General features: G+C 41.4%; 1 protein-coding gene and 1 long non-coding RNA gene across 2 annotated transcripts in view; one reads left to right on the plus strand and one right to left on the minus strand.

Annotated features, from left to right (window-relative positions):
* ATP6V1H (ATPase H+ transporting V1 subunit H) overlaps nt 1-25,379 on the minus strand; it is a 128,083-nt gene that overhangs the window by 72,147 nt on the left and 30,557 nt on the right. Inside the window, exon 8 of the mRNA XM_056521916.1 lies at nt 11,682-11,735. Within this exon, the coding sequence (XP_056377891.1) occupies nt 11,682-11,735 (54 nt within the window). The remainder of the gene's footprint in view (nt 1-11,681; nt 11,736-25,379) is intronic.
* The window catches only part of LOC130274071 (uncharacterized), a 30,037-nt gene continuing 15,419 nt past the window's right edge, over nt 10,762-25,379 (plus strand). The window contains exon 1 of the long non-coding RNA XR_008844234.1: nt 10,762-10,917. This is a non-coding gene — a long non-coding RNA (uncharacterized LOC130274071). The remainder of the gene's footprint in view (nt 10,918-25,379) is intronic.

Consider the following 25,379-nt stretch of genomic DNA (forward strand, 5'->3'; position numbering starts at 1 on the left):
ATCGTATTGACCCACAGAATAAAGATAACATGTAATTTTTACCATAAACTGTATAGTGTGAAAACAAAACCCTCCAAAATGCGCAAAATTGTGGTTTTCATTTAAAGTTCCTCCCTAAAAAAAGATTTTGGGGGTTCGCCGTACATTTTATGGTAAAATTAGAGGTTTCATTACAAAGTACAATTGGTCATGCAAAAAACAAGCCCTTATATGGATCTGTAGATGGAAATATAAATGAGTTATGGATTTTAGAAGGCGAGGAGGAAAAAACGAAAACGCAAAAATAAATAAATTGGCCTGGTTTTTAAGGTAAAAATGGGCTTGGTCCTTAAGGGGTTAAGAGGTTAACCTAGAACCCTACTGTGTTGATCCAGAGGAAGGCAAAAAAAAACACATGAGGCTGATACCAATTGCCCCATGACAGAGAAAAAAATTCTTTCCAGACTCAATTATCAGAATAAGTCCCTGGATCAATTTTCTATCCACATAGATCTAGTATCCATAACCTGTAATATTATATTTTTCCAGAAAAACATTCAGGGCACCATTGAACTTGTTTAGTGAGTCAGACATTACAACATCACATGGCAGAGTGTTCCATATTCTCACTGCTCTTACAGTAAAGAATATTTCATTGTCTGTGATGGTGAAACCTTCTTTCCTGTAGACATAGAGGATGCCTCCTTGTCATGGTTACCGGCCTAGATATAAAAAGATCACTAGAAAGATCTCTGTACTGTCCATTCATACATTGTCCTTTAAACTGGACATCTAATATGGAAGAAAGCGGGCAAACAATTGTAGCAAAAATGGCTACATCGGGGAAATGATAATTCAACAGACGATCCTTTGGTCAATGTACAATCCTTTGGTCAACCATCAATCTACTTCTGTCTAATGCGTATGGTTCCTATAACATTCTGTCCTCTTGGTGAAGCCCATGATAAGTAAACAGTATGTATCTAGACTACAGAAGGAAAAATAACTAATATTTTTTTTTAAGAACACATCAGTGGTTTCACACTGCCTAAACCACGGGCAGCATGAACTAGAGATAGGCTCTGTTGAGGAAACAAGTTATAAATTACAAGGGAAATCGGTTTAAAACCAACCGGGAATAGGATAACTAGTAAGAGAGCGCTTCAGGAAAGGTTCCCAGTGGGTTATACCATGATTTCTGAATAACTCATAAATTTGTTTTCATAAAGTGGATCTAGGGTGTAAATTAGCACAAGTCATCAGGATTTGGGGCATAGCTTTTATATCTCCATAGTCCTTTCTAGCACTAAGATATAAGCTTCTTTGTTAATATGTAAGGGAGGCACAGAGACCTGGGAGGACGGGGGGAGAGGGGTGCGCACGTTCCCATTAGGGCAAAAGCCCTGGTAAGTCCAGTCCATGTCCTCTTTGTCAAGTAGCAATCTGTTAGATGGGAAAAATAGATGCAAGTGTGCCAATGGGTAGTAATAAAGGACATTGTGTGGACTTATCTGGGGCTCTTATCCTGCTGGGTAACGCCACCTGGGCTTTAGAGCCTCATTCATATCAATCTTGGTACTGGAAAGGACTATGGATATATAAAGCTGTCTCTGTTTTATGATACCCAAGAGTCAAGAAACATGAAACCACTGACAGGTTCCCTTTATATGGGCACTGTCAGATCCAAAAACTTTTTATAAGTTGTTACTAATGAAAATGAAAGACATTTTGTAATACAGTTTGTTACATTTCTTTTTTTTTTTTTTTTTTTTTTTTTTTTTAATATTTAAAGAAACTGGCTCCTGAAAATCCCACCACACCTACTGGGACACTAACCATAAAAAAAAAAAAAATTATCAACAAGAATATCTGGAGAACATGTAATAGCTCATCGGACAAAAAGATGAATAACACTGGTAACAGAAATAAAAATGTCTACATTTTTCAGCAATACCGTATTTTTCGCCGTATAAGACGCTCCAGCATATAAGACGCACCCAATTTTAAAAGGAGGAAAATCTAAAAAAAAAAATTCTGAACCAAATACAATGTAAAGTATAGGACAGTGATCTTCAAACTGCAGACCTCCAGATGTTGCAAAACTACAACTCCCAGGATGCCGGGAGTTGTAGTTTTGCAACATCTGGAGGTCCACAGGTTGAAGACCACTGGTATAGGAGGTATACTGCGGACCCGTCACCGCTGCCCTGGATGTCGCCCTCCATCGCTGTCGCTCACTCCGGAACATCTCTGCTGCCCGGGATCCTCGCTCTCCGTTGCCGCCATCACGTCGATACGCACGCCGCTCCTATTGGCTGACAGGACGGTGTGCGCGACGACGACGAAGGAGAGCGCCGGCCATGCAGGGGATCCCGGCACGGAGCAGACACAGAGGAGGCAGGTAAGGTCCCTCCCGGTGTCCTGTGAGCTGTTCGTGACGCCGCGATTCCACCGCGGCGATCCAGAACAGCCCGACTGAGCAGCCGGGTTAGTTTCACTTTCGCTTCAGATACGGCGGTCAGTTTTGATCGCTGCATCTGAATGGTTAATACAGGGCATCACCGAGATCGGTGATGTCCTGTATTAGCCACGGGTCCCGGCCGTTGATGTCTGCAGGGACCGCCGCGATATGACAGGGTTTTAATGTGTGTTTGCCGTATAAGACGCACCAACTTCCCCCCCCAGTTTTGGGGAAGAAAAAGTGCGTCTTATATGGCGAAAAATACGGTAATTCTTACATACAACAGATTAGGTTGATTTAAAGGGCTATTATGGCCCAAACTCAATTCGATTTGTTGATAATGGACCACAGGATTACAGTAAGTGGTTCTATCAGAACTAGATTATTAATACTATTTTCATTAGTTTTCCATATATCTTGTCTGTAATATTGCCCTAGCGTTTGTCTCCTGATAAACCTGTATCGGGGAAACATGTTGAGACGTATTTAGCATACTAGGCTACTTATATTGATTGCCCTGCATTGCGCTTACTGGGTACAGACCACATTACTTGTTTTGATTCTTTAGATAGTGTACTTAAATATTTTCTGACTTAAAGTTGGTTTATCTGTATTTATCTCATTACAGTTAACTCCAATGATATTGATTTACAATCAAGCTTTCTTGGAACTTCATTTTACTTGTGTCACATTTTAACGGATTTTATAAAATTGAAATTTTAATTTACTATGGCACAGTGATACAAGAAAGCCATTATGAAGAATAAAAAATAATTTCTGATACGATGTCCATGTTTGTTTTTCATAAGTGCAGAAATATTTAACATATTATACAAATATTCTAATTCCAAACAAAATCCCAATATGAAGATGCACAATAAAAACAAGGTGTACCATGTTTTATTACATGGAACACATAACGGAAGTTTGCAAGGTCAGTTCTCTGCCGTTACACAGACAATTTTCCTTTTCCAACCTTTATAGACAAAAGCTAGAAAAAAATCCTGTAAAATAGATAAAGCTCTTATCTGATAAAAGGAATGAGTGGTAGTTTGGTGCCATTATGTGTACATTTCTCAGGGTCAAATTCAAGGCTTTCACTTCCAATGACAAATATCCATTAAGAGAGTACAATTTTCAGAGATTAATTATATTGAAACAAATATTAATATATATATATATACACACACACATTATATATATATATATATATATATATATATATATATATATATATATATATATATATATATAGTGTGTTACAGAGAAAACTAGTTTTGAAAACGCTTTTGTGAAAACTAGAACTGACTGCGCTTTCACAGTTAACCCCTTAAGGAGCAGGGGTTTTTCCGTTTTTTGCACTTCCATTTTTTCCTCCTTACCTTGCACCTAAAAATCAATATGATGGCCTATTTTTTGCACCACCAATTCTACTTTGTATTGACATCAGTCATTTTACCCAAAAATCTAAGACGAAAATGGAAAAAAATTATTGTGCGACAAAATAGAAGAAAAAACACCATTTTGTAACTTTGGGGGCCTTCCGTTTCTACGCAGTACATTTTTCACACCTTCTCTTTATTCTGGAGGTCCATACGATTAAAATGATACCCTATTTACGTAGGTTTGATTTTGTCGTACTTCTGGAAAAAATCATAACTACATGCAAGAAAATATATACATAATGTCATCTTCTGACCCCAATAACTTAATTTTTCTGCACACGGGGCAATATGGGGGCTCATTTTTTTGCACCGTGATCTGAAGTTTTTACCGGTACCATTTTTGTATTGATCAGACTTATTGATCGCTTTTTATTCATTTTTTCATTATATAAAAAGTGACCAAAAATACGCTATTTTGGACTTTGGAAATGTTTCCTTTTTTTTTGCAAAGTTTTAGCCCCCATAGGGGTCTATAACACTGCACACACTGATCTTTTACATTGATCAATGGTTTCTCATAGGCTCGTGTCCTACAGCTGTTTGGGATTCCGCAACCTCCCCGCGGCGATCCAAAACAGCCTGCTGAGCTAACCGGGGGTGGTTTAGTTTCACTTTAGACGTGGCAATGAACTTTGAATGCCGCGTCTAAAGGGTTAATGGCGCAAGTAACCAGGTCTGGGTCCACCTTTCCTGGGCACACTTGTATGGAAGAGGTAGGTAAGATGGAAGTTATGCAGAACACCTAAGTCGCCACTCTTCAAATGGACCCACTTCTAGAGAGGGGACTTGGCAGCCAGTGCCCCAGCCAGAATGCACCTTTCCCAGGTAGCTAAGACCTTCAGTGGGACTTTTAAAAATCCCAGAGGCCTAATTATCTGCAGGGAGACAAGGCGACCCCGATGCCAAAGCTGTTCCCCCGTCGCCAACGCCCTCAGGTGTATGCAGCCGGGTCCCTCGGGGGCAGCGGGATTAGGAAAGGTGGACAGGTCCCCTGCTTTTGGCGCAGATGTCAAACTGGGTGGACTGTGATAAGTGAGCCCTGACCACATTGCACGGCCATGGCAGGAGGGCCCACACCCTCCCAGTCCCTCACAGGCGGGAAGGAAAGAGAGTGCAAGGGGTCTGCGACGATGTTGGTGACCCACTCGGCCCGTCTTGAAACATGGAACCAGAAGTCTAACGCGCATGTGAGTCGGAGGGCTTGACGGGAAACCCTGTGGTGCAATGAAGGTGGGATCCCGTTTCTGCCGTCTAGGCAGCAGGCGCACCAATGGCCCATCTCGCCTGCCCCTTCAGGGAGGTACAGCATGTACGCAGGCGATAGGACCCAAAAGATAGTGAACTATGCCTTGGCAGGGCAAAGCCAGAGGAAATTCTGGTGGAGGTCCGCAGTGGTCCTGACGTGCAAAGTGGTCAACCCGCATGAGCGTGCTTAGTGGAGGGGTAGGCGGGTATGTGGAGGCAGCATGGTCGGCCCCCCAATGAGTCAGGCATCGTCGCTCAACCAAAAACCATCACTCTCAAGCACCACGTGTAAACTAGATGAACTTTGACCTCTGGGAAAGCGTCATCTGTAAGCTAGATAACTTTGGCCTTTGTGGAAACAGTTTGAGTCATTTTGTTAAAACTAGTTTTCTTTACTTTAAACCAGTTTTAACTGACATTAGGTTTTTGATTAGCAGTAAATTCTAGTTTGTATGAAAGCGTTCAGTAAATATTCTAGCTTGTGCAAAGGCATTCAGGAAAAACTGGTGTTTCCACAAAGGCGTTCAGTAAAAACTGGTTTTCACTTGGGAAAAGCAACCAATTCTAGTTTTCACAAAGGCATTCAGTCAAAACTAATTTTCACTAGGGAAAACCAGTTTTGACTAAAAACTAGTTTAAAAAAAAAAATTATTATTTCAACATCCATCCGTGGAAACAAAAAGAAGACAGTAAATCCAAATCACTAGATCAGTATTTCCCAACCCTTGTAGCCTTGGAGCACCCCACTGGGGGATCTTTTTTTTTTTTTACCGCATGGTACCCCTCTGGGAAAAACATTTTTCCTCATGGCACCCCCACAAATTTTTTTTCCCCAAATGACAAAAAATTGCTAAAACAAAGTAACGCACAATACCTATTAGTCACTATTAGCTATTTTGCCCATGAATTAAAATGGAAACGAGGCTAACTTTTTAGGTGTCAAACATGGGCCCTCACTTAGCTACAAACACGGCCTGTCTTGGGTAGTCCAATTATTCTCTGCAAGGTCTCCCCCTCTGCTTTAATGCTCATCTCTGAGAGGTCCCTAACTATTTGGCAGATATTTCCCCCCCCAGCAGTAATCACATTAAAGGGGTACTCTGGTGGAAACTTTTTTTTTTTAAATCAACTGGTGCCAGAAAGTTAAACAGATTTGTAAATTACTTCTAGTGAAAAAAAAATCTTAATCCTTCCAGTACTTATTAGCTGCTGAATACTACAGAGGAAATTATTTTCTTTTTGGAACACCGAGCTCTTTGCTGACATCACGAGCACAGTGCTCTCTGCTGACATCTCTGTCCATTTTAGGAACTGTCCAGAGCAGGATATGTTTGCTATGGGGATTTTCTCCTACTCTGGACAGCTCTTAAAATGGACAGAGATGTCAGAAGAGCACTGTGCTCATGATTCAGCAGAGAGCTGTGTGTTCCAAAATATATTCCTCTGTAGTATTCAACAGCTAATAAGCACTAGAAAGATTAAGATTTTTAATAGAAGTAATTTACAAATCTGTTTAACTTTCTGGCCCCAGTTGATTTAAAAAAAAATAAAAAAATAAAAAGTTTTCCACCGGAGTACCTCTTTAAGGGCTTTTATCATCATATTCCCAGAAGTAATCACATTCAGGGCTCAAATATTATTCCTCTCAACAGTAATCACATTCAGGGCTCACATCTCATCTTCCCAGAAGAAATCACTCAGCAGTAGTCACAGTCAGGGCTATCATCTCTTCTCCCACACATTTTACCCTCTTCCCTCAGGCAGTAATCACATTTCGGGCTCACATCTCATATTTCCCCCAGGAGTAATCATATTAAGGGCTCCCATACAGCATTAATTACATTCAGGGCTTGAATATTATCCCCCCAGTGATCACATTCAGGGCTTACATATTATGCCCCGCCCCAGCAGTAATCACTTTCAGGGTTCCTTTCTCATCTTTCAAAAGCAGTTAACACATTCAGGGTTCCCCCCCCACAGTGGTAATTACATATAGGCTTCACATATCACCCCCCCACCCCACCCCAGAAATAATCACATTCAGGGCTCACATCTCATCTTCCCAGAAGAAATCACTCAGCAGAAGTCACAGTACGGGCTATCATCTCTTCTCCCACACATATTACCCTCTTCCCTCAGGCAGTAATCACATTTCGGGCTCACATCTCATATTTCCCCCAGGAGTAATCATATTAAGGGCTCCCATACAGCAATAATTACATTCAGGGCTTGCATATTATCCCCCCAGTGATCACATTCAGGGCTTACATATTATGCCCCGCCCCAGCAGAAATCACTTTCAGGGTTCCTTTCTCATCTTTCAAAAGCAGTTAACACATTCAGGGTTCACCCCCCCCAGTGGTAATTACATATAGGCTTCACATATCACCCCCCACCCCAGCAATAATCACATTAAGGGCTCACATCTCATCTTTCCAAAAGAAGTTAACACATTCAGGGTTCACATATTATTCCCCCCAGTAGTGATCACATTCAGGGCTCATGTGACACTTTCTCTTGGATTGCAGCATACACCTATTGTTAGCAATGCCCCTTCTGATGTTCCACCATGAAGACACACCTCCTTTCTAACACTGTCGCACCAAGTCCTATCCCTCTCTATCATCCACAGCCAACCCACACTCACTTCTGACATCACACTGACAAGCCGCACCCCCTTTTTACCATTCTTGTCAGGGAGTACTACTCCGAAATATAGTTTTAATAGGGTATGTAGGAGGAAGGAGCAGTGAGAAAATGTAGCAGTAGGCTGAGGAGGACAGTTTATTGGGGAGCAAGTTAATGGTGGACTACATGCATTTCACACCATGTTGAAAATAAATAAATATATTATATATTATATTATATATATATATAATCCCCGGATATTAAATAGCAGAAGACCACAAAGCAGCACTCCAGAATAAGGAAAAAAAATTGTTTGTGTATTCGAGCAAAATGTATCCAGCAATGCTTCACCTGCCTCGCCCAGCCGTTTTCACTATTACGGAGTGTTGTGCAGATCGCCAGCTATAAATATTTATATATTGCAATATAAATAGACAAGTAATAAGCTTGGCACATGAAACTTGAAATTGATTAGGAAAATAGCATTAAAGGGGTAGTCCAGTGGAGAAAAACTTATCCCCTTTCCTAAGGATAGGGGATAAGTTTGAGATCGCGGGGGGTCCGACCGCTAGGGCCCCCTGCAATCTCTCTGTAAGGGGGCCAGGCTCTCCGGCCAGATAGCGGGTGTCGATCCCCGAACGAAGCGGCAGCCGACACGCCCCCTCAATACATCTCTATGGCAGAGCCAGAGATTGCCGAAGGCAGCGCTTCGGCTCTGCCATAGAGTTGCTTCGTGCGGAGGTCGACACGCCCCCTTCCCGCGGGCTGTCGGGGCTCCGTAAAGGAGATCGCAGGGGGCCCCAGCGGTCGGACCCCCCGCGATCTCAAACTTATCCCCTATCCTTAGGATAGGGGATAAGTTGTTCACCACTGGGTCAGCACTGGACTACTCCTTTAATATGTAAGAATTTTTTATTTGTTTTATTTGTATCATCAGATAACCCCCCTTGCAGTATTTTTTTTTATTTTTATTTTTATTTTTAAACAACTGCCCAGATTTAGTATTTTAAAATGCCTCAGAAATTTTGCACGATTTTGGTGTAATGTGTGCCATTTTATAGGACTTCAGCCACATTCACAATGCATTTTTAACACTGTTTTACACTTTTCCAACAGGTGTTAAAAAGGTTATGGACTCTATTGTTCTGGGAAAGATAAGTTGCCACCAGTGCTGTCTGGCTACAGCTTACCCCTCCCCTCTTTACAGAAGTCATAAACGTTTGACCATGCCAAAGTTTATAGGGAGGTTGGTAGAGATAGCATTAAGGCTGCTTTCCCACTATCAGCATTCATCCGTTATTAAACATCCGTTTTCTGTGTAAAAACAGATGTATAATAACGGATGATATATTCATCCGTTAAGACCCGTTATAACATTCCCTCCTGTATGGCGGTAACACCTCTGCCTACAGAATCCCACAGCCGGGACTACTACTCCCATCATGGAACAGACTTGTTTCCATGATGGGAGTTGTAATTCCCTAGCTGCGGGAGTCTGTAGACAGCTGGAGAGGCTACATTAGTGTTTGTACTACTACCCCCATCATGGAACAGAGTCTGTTCCATGGTTGGGGTTGTAGTACAGGGGCTGAGGGATTGATCGCACTGGATTTCACCAAAGTTATTAAGCATGGTAGCTTGCGGCATGCTCCGCAACTCTGCAATGTATCAGTGTGTTTTAACTTTCATTTTTGAATCCCCCGCGGGGAGCCCTGAATGATCGGTACTGAGGAGCCAATCAGGGCTCTCAGCGGGAGATTTAAAAATGAACATTGTGAGTTGCAGGGGCCATATCTATATTAAAAGCGCTGTGGGGGGCAAGATATATAGCGCTGCAGGGGGAGCAGACATATAGCCTATATATCTAGTCCCCCAGCGTATTGATAATATGCCCCCTGCAGTGCATTAGATATGACCCCAGCCAGCGCATTAATAAATATATACCCCCTGCCGGCGCATTAATAAAGATATACCCCCTGCCGGCGCATTAATAAATATAAACCTACCCGCAGTGCATGTATAAAATATATTTTATATATATATATATATATATATATATATATATATATATATATATATATATATACACATACACACACACACACATATATATATATATATATATATATATATATATATATATACACAAACAAAGATGGCGACCGCAGCACTCCAAGTAAATGTTCAAAATAATTTATTCCAAGATAAATACAGGCAACGTTTCTGTGGCCTCACACCACCATTTTCAAGGTGGTGTGAGGCCACAGAAACGTTGCCTGTATTTATCTTGGAATAAATTATTTTGCACATTTACTTGGAGTGCTGCGGTCGCCATCTTTGTTTATATTATCTTTTGGACCGTTGCACAGTTGGCTTGGGAGTGCTGCTCTCCAACATATATATATATATGCAGCGCTATATGTGAAAAGCATTCTAGCAGCAGCATCGGTCGCCCATACATAGTACTGCTGCGGCATATGTATATAGAAGCGCTGTGGGGGGCAGATAACTCTATATGTCTGCCCCCCCCCCCCCAGCGCATCTATATACATACACCCCTGCAGCGCTATGTATGAAAAGTATTTCTATCGGCAGCATCAGGACAGGCGATGCTGCTGCTAGAATGCTTTTCACATATAGCGCTGCAGTGGCATAAGTATGTAGATGTGCTGCACTGCGAGGGTACATTATACATGCGCTGTGGAGGGTATATATTTATTAATGCGCTGGCGGGGGTATATATTTATTAATGCGGCGGCAATGTCACCTCTCCTGAGCATGCTCAGAAATAATAACGGATATTATAAACCAGGTGCAAATGGATGACATAAAAGGCTCATCCGTCAGCCATAGACTTCAATGTTAAAAATAACAGCTGTTAATTTAACCGTTTCTTGTGAGGGAAGAAAAATTAGTGCATGTGCCGTTACTTCTTCCGTCACAACTAAAGGACGTTTTTTTTTTATGACGGGCTATAACGGTTCCTAACAGACAATAAAAAAATACCATAGACTTTAATAGGATTGTTTAACGGCCGTTTAACATGGCTTTTCTAACGGATGTTTGTAACGGATGAATTTTTATAGTGTGAAAGCAGCCTTAGCTGAACAGACATTTGTCTGACAGATATCAAAAGTGTGTGGACACCTTCAGAAGCAGGTAAGTGAAGAGTTTGCCGTTATGGTCAGCTACATGACTCTAAAGTGTTTCCAAATCCATGCCCTGATAGGCAAGATGGGCAAATCTAGAACACAAACATTTACCCCAACAAGTGAAATATTGTGCAGACAGGGAGGTGAGAAAACGGTTAGCACATGGTGAATATTTCTGAGTGGATATAAGTGGCATAGAATTAGTCAAATGGCTACTACAGTACAAGCAACAAAAATCACATCAACAATTACAGACATACTGATGAATGAATACAGCATGGAAGACTAAAGTGACACAGATATATAGGCACAACTAAGGAACAAGTGGAAGTAACTTACTTGTAATGATAATACTAAAGCCATTTTAGATGAGATTAAACCTGACACATCTGATATACTATTATTCTCAACACACCCTAAGAGTCTTATTATCACTTCTGCTGCCTCCACAATCACCTATGTAATGCCGTATCATACCTTCCATCAATATCCTGTAATTGTGATTCCTCGCCCACACTTACTGTGGCGAGCGTAGGTCCAACTCTATCTATAGTTTTGTGTCATTTATTGTAAAGCGTTAAAATAAATGTCGGTGGCAGAGATTAAAAACAAAACGGTCCAGATTTGATGAGGTTACAGTAAAACTAACTAAGAAACTATAGGAAACTAGCAATAAGTAACACACTGGTAACTGGATGTCAAGTGGCTGTGCTCTATGAATCATCATTAAACCATATCTATCATGATCTGTTTCCATTTCTGAACACTTACATCACTTGGAGAAACTGTTCCCGTTTCCATAGCTCCTCCACTTCCTCGTAATTTCTGAAAGAAGAAAGAAAATGTCAAAAACTTATTTAAAGGATATCTCATCATAAAATCACCATTAATAAATAAGATCAAACAAACATTAAAATTATTTGAATCATTATGACACTTTCTGTTCTGTAGAGAAAACTTTTCAGTAGTCTCCTCCTCATCCTGGCAGGCAGTATTACAAGGACAGGCGACACCAACATAGATAATACTAAAGCCACCACCCTACTATAGATCATGTCACAGTCTCCTCTTACCAATCCCCTCCCCTCCTGCACAATGTCCTCTTTAGGGTACGTTCACACGAGCGGATTTACAGCGGATTTTGCTGCGGATTCGCTGGTGAAGGCCCGCTCTATGCTGTCTATACATGTGCCTGCTCGTAGCGGCTATACCCGCTATGAGCAGACACACTGCGACGTGCGAGTCGCAGTATACTTGCACATCACGGGAGCTCTCTGCCTAGCTCAGAGCAGGGAGAGTGGCCGTGATGTGCAAGTATGCCGCGCACATCGCTGCAGTGTGTCTGCTCGTCGCGGCGTATTGCCGCTACGAGCAGGCACATATAAAGACAGCATAGAGCGGGCCTTCACCAGCGGATACGCAGCGTAAAATACGCTGTAAATCCGCTCGTGTGAACGTACCCTTAAGATCTCTCATCAAATCAAAGAGTCATCAGGTTCCTGGGGTCCATGTGGCTGTTAAGTCTATGTCTAGGTCTAAGTGCTGTCAGAAGCTTAGGCAAGATGGTTGCGCCAATAATCAGATGCAGAAAATTTACAGAAATTTAAAGAGAACCTCTCTTGATTTTGTGAAAGTTTATAATTCTCCCAGTTCACTGACCCCATTATGATAAACCACCCCCTGCCTTTTATTAATTTTTTTCTACCTTGATATTGCTCTGTATTTTCTGCTCAGATTCACACACTGGGAAGGGGCATTCCCCAGCAGGCGTGACATCATTTAAAACTATACAGGGAAGAACTTCCTCCCTCACTCTGCTTCACAAAGCCTAGAGCAGTTCTGTTTGAGATGAGCTATGATTGGCTAAGGCTGCACACATCCCTCAGCACTCCAGACTGTATTTCCTGATTTTGGACTTCTGCCAGGCCAGCAGGAGTCCAAAGTCTTTGCAAGAGATGGGGGAGGGGGGGGGGGGGAGGGAAATGTGCTCTGGACAAGTAGGGAGACATCTAGTGGCAGCTTTTTTTTTTTAAACACAAAACATAGAAAACTTGATTTTTTTTTTAAACAAAGTACAAAGATTTTTTATTTACCATAAAGGAGAGCAATAGCAAAAATTTGTTTTAATGAGAGTGCCCATTTAAGAAATATCTACAAATAAAAATTTAAAACCATTAAAAAAAAAAATTTAAAAAGTTTGAGTATTTGTAAAAAAATTAAAAAAATTATAAGAAATATATTAAAGGGGTATTCCAGGAAAAAACTTTTTTTATATATATCAACTGGCTCCAGAAAGTTAAACAGATTTGTAAATTACTTCTATTAAAAATATCTTAATCCTTTCAGTACTTATGAGCTTCTGAAGTTAAGGTTGTTCTTTTCTGTTTAAATCCTCTCTGATGACACCTGTCTCGGGAAACGCCCAGTTTAGAAGAGGTTTGCTATGGGGATTTGCTTCTAAACTGGGCGTTTCCCGAGACAGGTGTCATCAGAGAGGATTTAGACAAAAGAACAACCTTAACTTCAGAAGCTCATAAGTACTGAAAGGATTAAGATTTTTTAATAGAAGTAATTTACAAATCTGTTTAACTTTCTGGAGCCAGTTGATATATAAAAAAAAGTTTTTTCCTGGAATACCCCTTTAACCCCTTAAGGACTCAGCCCATTTTGGCCTTAAGGACTCAGACAATTTAATTTTTACGTTTTAATTTTTTCCTCCTCGCCTTCTAAAAATCATAACTCTTTTATATTTTCATCCACAGACTAGTATGAGGGCTTGTTTTTTGCGCGACCAGTTGTCCTTTGTAATGACATCACTCATTATATCATAAAATGTATGGCGCAACCAAAAAACACTATTTTTGTGGGGAAATTAAAACGAAAAACGCAATTTTGCTAATTTTGGAAGGTTTTGTTTTCACGCCGTACAATTTATGGTAAAAATGACGTGTGTTCTTTATTCTGAGGGTCAATACGATTAAAATGATACCCATTATTATATACTTTTATATTATTGTTGCGCTTAAAAAAAATCACAAACTTTTTAACCAAATTAGTACGTTTATAATCCCTTTATTTTGATGACCTATAACTTTTTTATTTTTCAGTATAAGCGGCGGTATGGGGGCTCATTTTATGCGCCATGATCTGTACTTTTTTTTGATACCACATTTGTATATAAAAAACTTTTAATACATTTTTTATAATTTTTTTTTTAATAAAATGTATTAAAAAAGTAGGAATTTGGGACTTTTTAAATTTTTTTTCGTTCACGCCGTTCACCGTACGGGATCATTAACATTTTATTTTAATAGTTCGGACATTTACGCACGCGGCGATACCAAATATGTCTATAAAAAATGTTTTTTACGCTTTTTGGGGGTAAAATAGGAAAAAACGGACGTTTTACTTTTTTATTGGGGGAGGGGATTTTTCACTTTTTTTTTACTTTTACTTTTACATTTTTTTTTACACTTGAATAGTCCCCATAGGGGACTATTCATAGCAATACCATGATTGCTAATACTGATCTGTTCTATGTATAGGACATAGAACAGATCAGTGTTATCGGTTATCTTCTGCTCTGGTCTGCTCGATCACAGACCAGAGCAGGAGACGCCGGGAGCCGCACGGAGGAAGGAGAGGGGACCTCCGTGCGGCGTTATGAATGATCGGATCCCCGCAGCAGCGCTGCGGGCGATCCGATCGTTCATTTTAATCGCGAACTCCCGCAGATGCCGGGATCTGTATTGATCCCGGCACCTGAGGGGTTAATGGCGGACGCCCGCGAGATCGCGGGCGTCGGCCATTGCCGGCGGGTCCCTGGCTGCGATCAGCAGCCGGGATCAGCCGCGCATGACACGGGCATCGCTCCGATGCCCGCGGTTATGCTCAGGACGTAAATGTACGTCCTGGTGCGTTAAGTACCACCTCACCAGGACGTACATTTACGTCCTGCGTCCTTAAGGGGTTAAATAGTTAATACATTCTATTTAAATATAGTTTGCATTTTGTCTGCTAACCTTATTTAGAGTATTTGCAGTGCGCTTTTCAGTTTTGACCATGCAGTAACCAGACTAGATCCTCCGAGTTAACGTGAAACTACTTATCTACAATTTTCATACACTGATCTCAGAGACTAAAGGCAAAAAAAAACAACTGCGAGTACCAGTTCTGTAAGGTGACAGGTAGGTATGCAGGATGTAGGTAACTATAGTCATGGCCAAAAGTTTTTAGACTGAAAGTTTTGGTTTTAGTCAGATGTTTGTATGGTATATTGAACGAAGATTATTAGCATTTCAAAAGTATTAAACTTTTGACCAGATGATATTTTTATTGAACATTTTAAATGATATAAAAACATAGAAAGTTACCCTGGGCAGGGAGAGACGACCCTCCCCCTCCCTACCTCTAACTCTTATTGACAATCATTGACCCTTCTTGTTTAAGGTTTCATCCTGGCTTGCTGGATGTCATCTTTTGGGCCAAACCCTGATTATTGGTAACCCAATGTTGTCTCATCAGTGTTTGGAGTTTCCCAATTTCTGGGTTTTTGTTTGTCTACATGTTTTGAGCCCTGATCACAGGTTCTCAATGGGATTGAGATCTAAGGTGTTTCTTAGCCGTGGACCCAAGAGTTCAATGTTTTGCTCACCGAGCAATTAATTATAATTTTTGCCTTGTGACATGATGTTCCATTGTGCTGGAAAAAGCATTGTTCTTCAGAAAAATTATCCTTGATCGTTGGGAGAAGTTGTTCTTGGAGGAGGTTTAGATACTATTCTTTATTCATTTTAGTGTTCTTAGGCAAAATTGTGAGTGAGCTCACTTCCTTGGATGAAAAACTGCCCCACACGAGTGGTCTCAGGATACCTTACTGCTGGCATGACATAGGACTGGTGGAGTTTACCTTTTCTCCTTCGGACAATCCTTGTTCCAGATGTCTCAAACAAGTGGAAGGGGACTTAAATCAGAGAAAATAACTTTAACCCAGTCCTCAGCAGCCTATCCCAGAACCTACTGTAGTAAGTCAGTCTGTCATTGATGTTTCACTTAGATAGAAGTGGCTTCTTTGTAGTGTTTCTTGATACCAGGCCAGCTTTCAAAAGCCTTCACCTCACTAGGTGTGCAGATACTCTGACACGTCCCTTAGGAGATGGTCCTGGCCCTTGCTGGAATTTCTTGGGTGCCCTGAAGCCTTCTTTACACCTCTACAACAAATGAGGCTTATGTTCCTGAGGATCCGATAAGTGGTTGCTTTAGGGATAATCTTACCAGCAGTAATGTAATGTAACGTAAAGCAAAGAAAGGTGAACTTTATGTGTTTCATTGAACTTAACCATGGTTAACAGAGGAAAACAATGATTTCAAGCTCCATCTTCTTTTAAAGCAACCAGTCTGATCCTATAATTCAATTAGAGAAAATAGAGATATTCCGGCTCTATCCCTGGTCTGGACTCCGAGCAAGGAGAAGGTGTGGACCTCACCCAGAACAATGGAAATGAAGAAAGTAAACTCCAGCTCGGTTCAGGAACATGTGGCTTTATTCACATCAACAAGGCAACAGGTAAAGAGAGGCAACAGGTAATCGTACGATTAAGGCCAGCACCTGGCCGAAACGTGTCACTTCCTCTCTGTACCTGTTGCCTCGTTGATGTGAATAAAGCCACATGTTCCTGAATTGAGCTGGAGTTTACTTTCTTCATTTCTATAATTCAATTAGTATGACAATATCTGAAGCCTTGTCAAACATTTTTCTCTGAGCTATCGAGACGATCACCGACATGATGTTAGCAGGTTAGTGTGTGGCATGGCTGACATTCAGCGGAAATGGGGTTTTTGTGATTAAGTTCACTTTCATGTTGAGGAATGACTTTATAATATACTGCAATTCATCTGATCACTCTTTATAATAATCTAGAGTTAAATGGCAAATAGAAAAACTTACCTTTGTATTCTTAAAATATTTGGCCACAAAACAGTAGCATACATGTTGATATTATGAGGAAAAAAAAGGCAACTTTAAAACTTTCACCATCTTTGTCTGATAGATGGGGAAATAGACTGGGAAAAGTGAAGGAAAAAAAACACACAAAAAAAAAACCAGAACTTCATTTAAGCTGTTCTAAGGCTTGAAAAGTTAGTAATCTCACTATCTAACTATCTAAATAATGAAAAATTACATTGCAAACTAGTGTTCTGTCCCATTCATGATGTTTTATTCATATGCACCCGGACTACTGTGGTTTTGATTTTACTAAATTATACTAGAATAAATCCGAAGTGTTCAGCTGTGAACAGCAAAATGAACAAGAAAAAAGCTTTTGTATGGTATGCCAGCACAAGTGAGACCATTTGTAGTCTCACAGCCAGACGCTTTGAAATAAAGTTTTAATAAACTGAAGATACAGCATTTAACAATAGAAGATAATGCCATAGAATGGTGCTTACAGACTGCAATACAGCAGACAAGCCATGTAAGGAATCACGAAGAACCTTTAACAACCTACTTCAAGGGAATGTCTTATCCATCTGATTCTGGCTACAGTAATTACATGTCTATAGACAAGAATTATTGGTGCAGATTTATTAATGGGAAAGCTGCAGAAAGAGTAGGCAGTATTTTTTGCCTAATTCTAATCCAGTAAAATGACTAGCTTCAGACAGAAACCCTACGGACCCTATTAAAGTCAATGGGGTCCGAAGGGCTCAGTTAGTGTTCAGTGTATCGCCTCTAATGCAGATATAAACCCAGTCTTACAGTAAGTACTAGATGGCTTACTTCAAGCATAGGTCATATGCCCTAATAATGTTGCAATATTTTGCGCCACAGTTTTGGCACATGCCAATGCAAAATTCTGGCTCATTAAGCAGAGTAAATGTGGGCCAATGACTAGGAACCCGCTGCTAAAGATCAGACTGTAAGGAAAAAGCCTGCTAAATGAATATATGTTCTTTTCATGCTGGGTTAATAGGACTCATATGATTTCCAGAGCAATAGCGCAGTATTTCTTGTATTTCTTATATTTCTTATATTTTTGACAATATGGTTTGGAAAGAGGAAGCTTAGAAGAACAGGAAGTAACCATTTGGATCATACATAATTTTTTTTCTTCTTAAAAACATATTTATCCAAGCTAAAAATGGCCAGAGCTACAGTACCTACAGTTATACCCATACTACCTTGAGTAGCCACAAACACATATAGCCAACCCGCACTACGTGTATGCATAGTATGATGTGCATAGTATGAGCTGCAACTGATGGGCATTGCAACAGTAGGGTCTCTCAGTGCAGAACAAACTATAATAGCAGAATCAAAAAGATATCCTGCACTCACCGCAGCACTACAGGTCACAAGGCTCCACCTCGGGACCTCCGACAAATGGACGGACAAGGCTGGCATGGGGCGCTCAGAGGCGACTGCCCCTCAGTACCCCATTCCAGCCTTGTCTGCCCATTCCTCCCCCCCCCCCCCCCCCCCCAATTGACTTGACTGAATGTTCTCTCTCTACTTGGTGAACCTGTCCCTGTTTTATGTGGCCCATGAAACTGATAACAGGTTCCCTTTAAATACTAAACAGTTCAGAACCGGAAATCAAGAAAACACAAGATAAAGTATGTAGCAAATTCTCGGCTAAATGTCACTTCCAAACAACATATACCTTTCCTTAAAAACCTAATGTGGCTAATAGCATGCATGTGTTTAAATGCAACAAAACTGCTAAGAAACACACAGAACTTCCACTGTAAGAGCCTGCCATTATACGCTAGGGCTGAAACAACTTAGCAATTAATTATGAACATAGTTGTCAACTCTTTTCATAATCGATTAATCGGTTGGTCGATTAGTTGGCCAGCAGATTTCTAAAGTTTACATACACTCAGCGATTATCACTATGTATATATGCAACTGTGGTCCTCGGCAGCCTGTTTAGTAAAGAGGAGATCCAGCACACACCATCTTCTGCTTCCTGCGGCTCCTTTTTGAAGATGTTATAGTCCTCGGTTGTCAGGCTCTGCACTTAAGGCCAGACTCAACAATAGAGAGAAGATGCAGGAAGTGGCCGATTACGTGTGCTGGCCCCCTCTTCACTAAATAGGCTGCTGGGGGCACGTAGGATGGACAACCAGGGAATGTACTGCCCCTCCTATCTGGCCACAGGTAAGAAACAGGAAGGGGGAATAGCACTTACAAGGAAAAAAAAAAAGAAAATTTGATTTAAAAAAAATTATTGTAAGTATTTACGGTAAATATAATAAAAAGCTACTCCTCTCAGCATTTAGCCGACCCCACAAAATTTCTCTTCACACACAATACATCGCCATGCTACAAAATATTTTTAATGGTCTCAACAGACAAAGAAACATAAAGCTGTTAAGGGGACACAAAGGCCCAAATTTGCTATCTGCTGCATTAGAATTTTGACTCACAGCAATCATGACACATTTATCATGCATAGGATGCCAATAGGAAAATAAAACCCCACCCTTAACCCCTTAAGGACTCAGCCCATTTTGGCCTTAAGGACTCAGACAATTTAATTTTTACGTTTTCATTTTTTCCTCCTCGCCTTCTAAAAATCATAACTCTCTTATATTTTCATCCACAGACTAGTATGAGGGCTTGTTTTTTGCGCGACCAGTTGTCCTTTGTAATGACATAACTCATTATATCATAAAATGTATGGCGCAACCAAAAAACACTATTTTTGTGGGGAAATTAAAACGAAAAATGCAATTTTGCTAATTTTGGAAGGTTTCATTTTCACGCCATACAATTTATGGTAAAAATGACATGTGTTCTTTATTCTGAGGGTCAATACGATTAAAATGATACCCATTATTAGTATTACATACTTTTATATTATTGTTGCGCTTAAAAAAAATCACAAACTTTTTAACCAAATTAGTACGTTTATAATCCCTTTATTTTGATGACCCCTAACTTTTTTATTTTTCCGTATAAGCGGCGGTATGGGGACTCATTTTTTGCGCCATGATCTGTATTTTTTTTTGATACCACATTTGCATATAAAAAACTTTTAATACATTTTTTATAATTTTTTTTAAATAAAATGTATAAAAAAAGTAGGAATTTGGGATTTTTTTTTTTTCGTTCACGCCGTTAACCGTACGGGATCATTAACATTTTATTTTAATAGTCCGGACATTTACGCACGCGGTGATACCAAATATGTCTATAAAAAAAAAATTTTACGCTTTTTGGGGGTAAAATAGGAAAAAAAGGACGTTTTACTTTTTTATTGGGGGAGGGGATTTTTCACTTTTTTTTACTTTTACTTTTACATTTTTTTTTACACTTGAATAGTCCCCATAGGGGACTATTCATAGCAATACCATGATTGCTAATACTGATCTGTTCTATGTATAGGACATAGAACAGATCAGTGTTTTCGGTCATCTTCTGCTCTGGTCTGCTCGATCACAGACCAGAGCAGGAGACGCCGGGAGCGGCACGGAGGAAGGAGAGGGGACCTCCGTGCGGCGTAATGAATGATCGGATCCCCGCAGCAGCGCTGCGGGCAATCCGATCATTCATTCAAATCGCGCACTGCCGCAGATGCCAGGATCTGTATTGATCCCGGCACCTGAGGGGTTAATGGCGGACGCCCGCGAGATCGCGGGCGTCGGCCATTGCCGGCGGGTCCCTGGCTGCGATCAGCAGCCGGGATCAGCCGCGCATGACACGGGCATCGCTCCGATGCCCGCGGTTATGCTTAGGACGTAAATGTACGTCCTGGTGCGTTAAGTACCACCTCACCAGGACGTACATTTACGTTCTGCGTCCTTAAGGGGTTAAAGGGCCAGCTGTAACATTAATTTTAAACTAGACAGTCTAAAGATGCACCAGATTTATCTAAGTCTACATCTTTTAATTAGACAGTTTTAGTAAATGTGGACAGCTATGTAAATACAAGGCTATTAAGCAGGGCTTCTCAAAATTTTCTACTGGGGGCTCACTTGACAGACCAAGGAGATATTATTTGCAAATGAAGGTGGAAAATAAGTATTTGGTCACCTACAAAACAAGCAAGATTTCTGGCTCTCACAGACCTGTAACAACTTCTTTAAAAGTCTCCTCTGTCCTCCACTTGTTACCTGTAGTAATGGCACCTGTTTGAACTAGTTATCAGTACAAAAGACACATCTCCACAACCTTCACACTCTAAACTCCACTATGGCGAAGACCATACAGCTGTCGAAGGACACCAAAAACTAAATTGTACACCTGCACCAGGCTGGAAAGACTGAATCTGCAATAGGCAAGCAGCTTGGTGGGAACAGTTATTAGAAAATAGAAGGCATAAAAGACCACTGATAATCTCCCTTGATCTGGGGCTCCATGCAAGATCTCACCCTTGTGGTGTCAAAATAATCACATGAACGGTGAGCAAAAATCCCAGAACCCCACAGGGGGACCTAGTGAATGACCTGCAGGGAGCTTGGACCAAAGTAACAAATGCTACCATCAGTAAAACACTACGCCGCCAGGGACTCAAATCATGCAGTGCCAGATGTGTCCCCCTGCTTAAAGGGGTACTCTGCCCCTAGCATCTTATCGTGGGGGTCCTGTAGCTGGGGACCCCCGGGATCGCCGCTGCAGCACCCCGCTATCATTACTGCACAGAGTAAACTCGCTCTGTGTACATAATGATCGGCGATACAGGGGCTGGAGCATCATGACATCACGGCTCCCCCCCTCATGACATCACAGCCCGCCCCCTTAATGCAAGTCTATAGGAGGGGGCGTGATGGCAGCCATGCCCCCTCCCATAGACTTGTATTGAGGGGGAGGGCCGTGACGTCCCGAGGGGGCAGAGCCGTGATGTCACGATGCTCCGGACCCTGTATTGCCAGTCATTACGCACAGAGCGAGTTTGCTCTGTGCAGTAATGATAGCGAAGGATCTCAACCCAATAGAAAACCTTCGGAGGGAGTTGAAAGTCCATATTGCCCAGTGACAGCCCAAAAACATCACTGCATGGAGGAATGGGCCAAAATACCAGCAACAGTGTGTGAAAACCTTGTGAATATTTACAGAAAACATATGACCTCTGTCATTGCCAACAAAGGGTATATAACAAAGTATTGAGATGAACTTTTGTTATTGACCAAATACTTATTTTTCACCATAATTTGCAAATAAATTCTTTAAAAATCAGACAATGTGATTTTATGGATTTTTTTCTCATTATGTCTCTCTCATAGTTTAGGTATACATATGATGAAAATTACAGGCCTCTCAATTGGTGGCTGACTAAATACTTTTTTGCCCCACTGTATGCTTCCCTACGGTAAACTTGCCTTGACTTGCATTAGCAATAACAAAAACATGAATATATGCAGGAGGTTCCTTTATTTCTGACAAACCTCTCTGCTAAAATGGTGATTTGTAATGCAGAGATGTGTTGTACTCAAGGACAGATTATACAGCTATTCATATAAAAAGTACATTCAGTTTGTAGCCAAATTAGATATAGAAAATGTTTTACTCTACAGATCAAACAAAACAAATGTCCATCACAGATAAAGTGTAGAAGCTTGTGTCCTTTATTTTATAAAACCATTAACAGTGAGGTAGAAAAGTCATGCGTTCAGAAGGGTGGCCGACACCTGAAAAGTGTAACTTTTTGTACCTTCCTGTTTTATGGATTTTAAAATAAAGGACACAAGCATCTGCACTTTATCTGTGCTGGAGTTCTGCATAGCACTCGGAAGGGCTTCCTGGGTGAGCTGATATTTTCTTTCTAAATATATGTACAGATTTTACAATCTGAGGAAGAATATAGGTCATGACCCAGTAGTTAGCTATAGTCTTTATTTTAGTGGGCAGGGTACATGCAGGCACTCCGGGGTTACAAATAATTCGAAAATCCACAGGGACTTCAGTATGGACTCCTGAAGTACAATACAAGGTGCCTTGGTTAAGTAAGTGTGGAACAAAGGAGGCAGTAGAGGACAAGATACCGTATATACTCGAGTATAAGCCGACCCGAATATAAGCCGAGGCCCCTAATTTCACCCCAAAAACCCAGGAAAAGTTATTGACTCGACTATAAGCCTAGGGTGGGAAATACATCATCCCCCCATGTCAGCATCCCCCCCTGTCATTAACACCCCCTCATCATCACCCTGTCATTTTCACCCCCGTCATCATCCAGACCCCCGTCGTCATCACCCCCCTTCATCATCACCGCCTGTCAATCCCTTCATCAGTGGTCTTCAACCTGCGGACTTCCAGATGTTGCAAAACTACAACTCCCAGCATGCCCGGACAGCCATCGGCCCCCGTCGTCATCACCCCCGTCATCATTCCCCCCCCCCCCCCTTCATCAGTGGTCTTCAACCTGCAGACCACCAGATGTTGCAAAACTACAACTCCCAGCATGCCCGGACAGCCATCGGCTGTCCAGGCATGCTGGGAGTTGTAGTTTTGAAACATCTGGAGGTCCGGAGGTTGAAGACCACTGTGGCCTTTGTCATCATCCAGACCCCCCCCCCCCCCCCTTTAGTTTTCTACTCACCTCCCCTCAGTGGGAAGGAAGGGTGAGCTGTTCCGGGCCATCTATGCTGCAGGGACCGTCCGGTGGGAAGGGTTAGTCGTTCCGGGCTGTCCATTTTCACCGGACTAGTGATGTTGCCTTGACGACGACGCACAGGAACATTCATGCGCAGGTACGTCTGCTGTGCACGGACATCCCTGTGCGTGGTCGTCAAGGCAACGTCACTAGTCCGGGGCTGGGCCCGGAGCGGAGAAGAGGGCCTCCTGGTGAAAATGGACAGCCCGGGACGACTAACCCTCCCCACCGGACGGTCCCTGCAGCATAGATGGCCCAGACCCTTAATTCCCACCGAGGGGAGGGGAGTAGAAAACTAAAGGGGGTGTGTGGATGATGACGAAGGCCCGGGATTGACAGGCGGAGAGTTCACTCGAGTATAAGCCGAGTGGCGGCTTATACTCGAATATATACGGTAGGTTTAGGAATGAGATATTCCTAGCAGATTTTGTATCACATTACTGTACAAAATAAAAGGCAGAAAATAAACAGATTGTAGCGAAGGCAGACATCCTGCCAATATTCTATTGCCCTGTCTGTCTCTCTCAGTTTGTGCACTAACATATAGATATGTAATTACAGCTAACGTATATATAGGTAGTAACTACAAGGTCACTGTAGTTTCAAATAACTTCCATCCATGTAACAGGCTAGGTGATTCCTAACATACTTGTAAGTCACTTTATATACCAAATAACGGTTTGGGAGGAGCTGCACAGACTTCGGTCAAGAAAGAAGGACTCGAGCAGCACAGGACAATGAAAATTTTATTTGGTTTTTGGGGAAAATGCGTTTCGGCATACACTAATGCCTTCCTCAGGTCCTCTTACAGTTCCCAGGTTCTAGATGTGCTCAGTACTGGGGTGCTGGCAAAGGAGTCCTGCTGTGAGTCTGTGACCCACAGCAGGACTTGGGTTTTTGTCCCCAAAACCGAAATACATTTTTTTATTGTCCTGTGCTGCTCGAGTCCTTCTTTCTTGACCAAAGTCTGTGCAGCGCCTCCCAAACCTTTTTTTTTTTTTTTTTAACCATATCCTTTTCTCGCTATCCTCTATCGGCTGCCATCCTTGGGGTCCGATACCGGTTAGAGTGCAGCAGCCAGCAACCGCAACCACCTCCGTTCTCGCCATTGTTGCACATCCTAGTGCAGCTACCAGCAAGGTCGGTATATCACTTTGGTGTGGTGGATACACCTTATCAGAGAGCGCCCCATGTGTATTTTATCTCTTCTTTCAATTTCTAGCAGACAGAGACAGAGTACAGAGGGTAGGCAGGGCTTAGTCTAGTACTATGCAAGGGACAGGAAGCCTAGACTGTGCCTACATTCCCCGTCCACCCTGTGTCTGAAGGGTACATCAAGCCTTTGGCTGTCCAGGCATGCTAGGAGTTGTAGTCTTGCAACAACTGGAGAAACACTGTTTGGAAAACCCTGCCCTATGGGGACTAAAAAAAAATTGTAAAAAATTTTTTAATAAAAAGGTTAGATCCCCCCTCTTTTTCACATTTTTATATAAAATAATGTTAACAAATAAAACAGACTTATTTGGAATCGCTGCATGCATAAATGTCTAAACTATTAAAATATAGCATTAATGAATGAATTAATGAAACTGTGCGGTCAATGGCATGAATGTAAAAAAAAAAAAAAAAACACAGTATTGCAGATTTTCGGTCACTTCATATACCAGAAAAAAAAAAAATTATAAAAAGTGATTTAAAAAATTCCCATCAAAACAAAAAGGAATCGATAGAAACTACAGATCACGGCGCAAAAATAAGCCCTCATACATCCCCATATACAGAAAAATAAAGTTATAGGGGTCAGAGATTCTGTGGTAAAATGAGTCATATCATTACAAAGTACAATTGGTGGCGCATAAAAAGCAAG

The sequence above is a fragment of the Hyla sarda genome, chromosome 5 (assembly GCF_029499605.1).
Source record: "Hyla sarda isolate aHylSar1 chromosome 5, aHylSar1.hap1, whole genome shotgun sequence".
Classification (NCBI taxonomy): Eukaryota; Metazoa; Chordata; class Amphibia; order Anura; family Hylidae; genus Hyla; species Hyla sarda.